Below are 5,645 nucleotides of genomic sequence, written 5' to 3' on the forward strand. Positions count from 1 at the left end.
AAAAGAAAAGAAAAGAAAAAGTAAAACAATTAAAGGAAGAAAAGGTCCTGGTGTAGATGCTTAGAAGTTGGTGGTGCAACATTTGCCTAGCTGAGGAGATTGATGAGTTCTATTTGGGACATGCTAAGGGGGAGAAGCCTTGTGGAAGTGTATATCTGCCAGGCCACAGCGGAGGCTCTACACTGCATTCTGCCTTGTACCATTCACGGGCTGCTTTGGTCCTCAGTGGATCTCCAAAGGAGAGGAGCACACGTCAGAATCTTCAGAAAGGGCGTGTGTGTGTATGTGTGTGTGCGTGCATGTACGTACATGTGTGGGGAGGTGGGAGGAGATAATTTGAAAACTCTTCTCTGGGCCAGATGCAGTGGTTCACGCCTGTAATCTTAGCACTCTGGGAGGCTGAGGTGGGTGGATTGCTTGAGGTCAGGAATTTGAGACCAGCCTGAGCAAGAGTGAGACCCTGTCTCTAAAAATAGCCAGGTGTTGTGGTGGGTGCAGAAGTTCCCAACTACTCAGAAGGCTGAGGCAAAAGAATCAGTTGAGCCCAAGAGTTTGAGGGTGCTGTGAGCTATGACACCATAGCACTCTACCAAGGGTGACAGTGAGACTGTCTCAAAAAAGAAAAAAAGAAAAAGAAAACTCTGGAGATAAATGTATTGCTTGGGGTGTGGTGAGGGGGGAAGCTGTCTCCCCACCTCCCTCATTAGGAATCATTGGCTTCCACTGGAATGGAAGGCAGATCAGTCATTAGATCAATCAATCAAATCATGTACTTTTTAAAATTTTTTTGAGATAGAGTCTTATTCTGTCACCCTGGGTAGAGTGCTCTGGTATCATCATAGCTCACAGTGACCTCAGACTCTTGGACTCCAGAGATCCTCTTGTCTCAGTTTTTTCTATTTTTAGTAGAGACAGGCTTGCTCAGGCTGGTGTGGAACTCCTGAGCTCAAGTGATCAGCCCACCTTGGCCTCCCAGAGTGCTAAGATTACAGGCACGAGCCACCGCACCTGCCCATATACAATTTTTTAAGAGGTAGGGTCTCACTATGTAGCCCAAGCTGCAGTGCAGTGGCTTTTCTCAGGTGCCATCATAGTTTGCTGTAGCCAAGGATTCCTGGACTCAAGCAATCCTCCTGACTCAGCCTCCAGAGTAGCTGGGTTTAACACCATGCCCAGCTAATTTATTTGCTCTTTTGAATTTGGAGGCCTGGTTCTGGGTGCTGGGAAGATAAGAGGAGAGAATAAGACACTGTCAGACAAGACACTCTCTAATCTCTCATCTCATAGGGTTCATGGTCAACTTGGAGAGATCCTATCTACTCACCCAAAATAACCATATTATGATAAGAGCCAAAAGTAGATAGGGTCAGTCATTTCATTCCAGTTCACAGGGGGCTGAGCATCTCATGAGCTTGGGGGAAAGTGGATCACCATTTAAGGGCTTCACGGAAGGGGATAGGGACTCAGCTGGGCCCTTGAGGAGAGGCTGTCCTGAGCTCCCCCATGATCTTGACATTAAATGGGCAAACACATTTTAACTTGGAGAACATCTTACTGCAGGGACCAGCTAAGTGGGTCCCCATGAGGTGGCTAGGTCAGGACAGACCACAGGTCAGACCACAGGGTCTGTCTAGGCTTCTCCACCCCACTCTGCAGCCTCAGTACAGGAAGTCACACTATACTTTAAAGCCTCTCCTGGCGGAAGCTGTGGGGGAGTTGCAGGGGTGCTGTGCCACCCCCTCAACTGTCTCTCCACAGGCACCCATGGCTTCCTGCCCTTCATCTTCTCCAGGCTGGGGTCTGGGCTCCAGAGCTCACCTCCTGTTTCTGCTAGTTTGCTGCATGACTGCAGGTGCCAAGACTGGGCTCCCTGCCTCCCTCCCTCCCACTGTTGGGGGGCCTGAGAGCCCTGGCTCTTAAGGGTCAGACAGGGCTGGCCTGGAGCACTCTATGGGCCATGAGAGGCCTGGGAAACAGTGCTGGGCCCTTGTGACATCCCTCTTGCCTGCTCTCTCATTCCTGGAAGTGGGTGTTCAGGGCTCCTGAGCTTTTCCTGTCCTGTCAGTGGGCTTGGGGGAGGAGCTATGGAGACCCAGAACTGACCTTATTTCCTAAGGATTGTCTGTAGACCCCAGGGAGGCCCTCAAACCAGCCAGGCTGTGGGAATGTAGTGAACCCAGGGTGGGAGGGTGGCCTTGGTTTGCTTCCTGCTGGAACTGGGGAGCGCTGGGGACTGGAGGGAGAGCCCAAGGAAGGGTTTAGCCCTGGGAGACGTGCTGAACCAGGAGGAGGAGCCAGGATGGTTCTAAAGGAAGGATGCTGGAGGTGGGGGAGGGCAGGAGGAGCTGAGGGACCCTTAGGGAGGGGTGGGTACTGACTTGTTGGGCGGAAGCCGGGTTAAGGGAGACTTCCCTTTGGGATGGAGTAGGGAAAAGGAGGCATTTCCCGAAATATGTGGGCCAAGTGGGACGGGACCCATGTTCTTGGCCTGGCTCTTTAAACGGGGCTCTGAAGAGGGGATGGAGGGAAGGATTAGCCCATAGGAGGGAGGAAGGGCTCAGACGGGGTCCCACTGTTGGCTGATCCCTTCTGCCTTTTTGCTGACTCATGACCCTTGAGGAGCTGGGGAAGCTGCTAGTTCCCTCTCCCCTCCCCAGATCTCCCTCCCTCTGGCCTGAGTCACTGGGGCGGAGCTGCTGGGAAAAGATTTCCCTTTCCCGGATCTGACTTAACCCCCAAAGTGCTGGAGAGGGAAGGGACCACGTGGCCAGAGAAAGCTTTCCTCCCCACCTCCTTCCAGGAGGGAGGCTTGTCCCTGACTGGTCAGAGACCTCTGATAAGCTCCCTCCAACGCTGTCCTGGGACTGGAACCTCCCCAGTTCTTCCTGACTGTGCCTCTCCTTGTTGGCTTTGCTCCAAGCCCCCTGGAGGGGATTCAAAGTGCCAATGACCTTAGGTGCTCCAAGTTCTTCAGGGAAAGGAACCAATTCTTTCAGGATTGGGATGTTCTTCCCATAATCACCCCAAATCCCAAATCTTCCTGTTGCTTGGAAGCCCCAGTCCTCTGGTGTGTGTGTGTGTGTGTGATGGCATAGGGTTAGCTGGTGTGGGCAAGAGAAGGTCACTGCCCTCAGACAGTGGGGTGGGGGTGGGAGGGTTGCTGCTTATTGTGTGAGCAGCTTCCCACGTTTGTGGCAGATGCTGGGGCTTCTGCACCTGCACAGCTCTCAGCGGATGACAGGGTGAGACCAGCCTGCCTGTCCCTGAAATGTGTTGGTGAGGCTGGGTGGCTGTGGGTGGCCTGGTCTTCCTTTCCTGAGCAGAGGTTTCAGTGATCTGATTAGTCTGTTGCTCCCCAATGTTGAACATACTTTGAGGAAATTCTCTTATTTTTCCATAAAGTGGCTTTTATAGCAGAGGAAAAAAAATGGCTGAGGGAAAACCAGAAACGAAGCTGATAGAAATCAAAGAGCAAAGTCTGAGTTGGAGCTAAATACTGACTCCTGGCTTTGCTTTCCCTGTGTGAAGCCAGAACAGGGCAAGCCATTTAGCTGCTGTGGGCTTGGCCTGAGGCTGTAAAACATGCCTCTAGGACGCCCTGGGTTGCAGAGAGCTTCAGGACTCCCGTGCACAACCTCAACTCTGACCTTGAAGGTCATTTGAGCTAGGTCATAAGCCTCAGCCAGGGTGACCTATCCTGCCTGTGCCCTGTTCTGCCCTCACCTCAACTTTGTCACTTACCTACCCCATCCCACACCCCTGAATGCCCCATTTTACTCCCCTCCCCATTTGTCCCTGCCAGCTGGGGTATGTGTGTAAATTCCATGGTGGAAGGGGATGGGGCACAGAGTGTGAGGGCACGATCCTGAGTAAGGTTTGATACAAATGTGTAAAGAAACTCTTCCTTTTGTTCCTCCTCACTCCCAAGAATGGTGCCCACAGGAACCCCACTCACCTCCACCCCAATCTGAATTTTCCAGAAAGGTTTTTAGTGGTATAACACAATCCAGGGGTGTGCACAGATCCTAGTTGCTTTCCACCATGAGTGTTCACGAAGAGAACACACGGTGAACCCAGAACCCTGGAACCCAGCTCTCAGATGGAGAAACTCTGCCTGAATCTTTAGGGCTGCATGTTGGAAGAAAGGGCCATAATTGAAGTGACCTGCCAGTTTCCAATCAAAGAAATATCCCTTGACCATCCACCACTGTTAGCTGCTGTGGGGAACTCAGAATAAGGACAAATGTAACCCAGGCCTGGGACCCACTAGCCTTGAGTTGAAGGAACAAAAATTAACACACAGGACAAGTAGAGAAGTGAGCCCCAGATCATAAGGTGCCAACTGTCTAAGTTTCAGGGAAGAACTCTTAACATCAGTGAGTAGGGGTAGCCTGAGGAGGGCCTTTCACTAGGAAGGTCATAAGCTGGGGAAGTTTTAGCTCTGCTGCCTCTGGGAGTGCCTCGCTGGGCTGTCTTGATGGTGATGGTGTCCCCTCTGATTCTTTCCCAGGTGTTCCCGACTCTGTTGATGGGAATACACCCCTCAGGGGTCATTGGACTGGTGCCTCTCCTTGGGGACCGGGAGAAGAGAGATAGTCTATGTCCCCAGGGAAAATACAGCCACCCTGAAGATAATACCATTTGCTGTACCAAGTGCCACAAAGGTAGGAGAAAGCGGAGACAGTAAATGTCCGGAGTTACCAGCCTTGACTTGCCCTTTGCTTTTTCCAGTTGTTGTTTTCTAACTTTTCAGCCTCTCTCAGGCTGAGATTCTCTCTCCTTCTTCTCCTAGAGGCTTAGGGGATTGGCTCCGGCTGTTCTTCCCAGTGTGGGGCTCCTTCCCTAAGCACTCTCCTGAGCCTAGCCCTGCTGTCCGGTTCACAGGAACCTACCTATACAAAGACTGCCCATTCCCAGGGCAGGAAACGGACTGCAGGCAGTGTGAAAATGGCACCTTCACTGCTTCAGAGAACCACCTCAGATCCTGCCTCACCTGCTCCCAGTGCCGAAAAGGTGAGTGTGCACCTGGAGTCAGGTGGGTCTTAAGGGGTGTGCGCCTGCCTGTGTGTGAGAGCCTGCAAATCAGCATTGGGTGGGGGGGCAGTGCACACGGGTGTGTGCTACAGATACGGGGAGGAGATGCAGGGAAAAAGTAGGTACAGCAAATATGGAAAGGGGTGCGTAGGACTCATACCCCATCTCCCTCTTCCCCAGAATTGGGACAGGTGGAGATCTCCCCTTGCACTGTGGACCGGGACACCGTGTGTGGCTGCAGGAAGAACCAGTACCGACACTACTGGAGTGACAACCTTTTCCAGTGCTTCGAATGCAAACTCTGCCTCAATGGCACTGTGGTTCTCCCCTGTGAGCACAGCTGTCCCACCAAGCCCTCACTTCACCCCAGGGTGGCCCCTCTCTCGGGAGGGTCTCCTCCTCCATGGGCCAGTATTCCTTTTCCTTCCCATTCCTGCCCCTTACTTCCTCAGCCCTGGGGTGAAGGGCAGGCCTCCTTTAGCTGGGCTGCTCTTTTCCCCCCAGGCCAGGAGAAACAGAACACCGTGTGCACCTGCCACTTTGGATACTACCTAAAAGAAAACGATTGTGTCCCCTGTAGCGAGTGAGTATCTCTACCATCTTCTGGGCCC

At 52.5% G+C, this 5,645-nt stretch overlaps 1 protein-coding gene across 1 annotated transcript in view; it reads left to right on the plus strand.

The window, feature by feature from the left end:
- TNFRSF1A (TNF receptor superfamily member 1A) overlaps window positions 1-5,645 on the plus strand; it is a 15,864-nt gene that overhangs the window by 4,843 nt on the left and 5,376 nt on the right. The window contains exons 2-5 of the mRNA XM_012809363.2: window positions 4,511-4,664; window positions 4,885-5,013; window positions 5,215-5,364; window positions 5,539-5,617. Coding sequence (XP_012664817.1) covers window positions 4,511-4,664; window positions 4,885-5,013; window positions 5,215-5,364; window positions 5,539-5,617 — 512 coding nt within the window. The remainder of the gene's footprint in view (window positions 1-4,510; window positions 4,665-4,884; window positions 5,014-5,214; window positions 5,365-5,538; window positions 5,618-5,645) is intronic.

The sequence above is a fragment of the Otolemur garnettii genome, unplaced genomic scaffold, assembly GCF_000181295.1.
Source record: "Otolemur garnettii isolate 467f Iridium unplaced genomic scaffold, OtoGar3 scaffold00104, whole genome shotgun sequence".
NCBI lineage: Eukaryota > Metazoa > Chordata > Mammalia > Primates > Galagidae > Otolemur > Otolemur garnettii.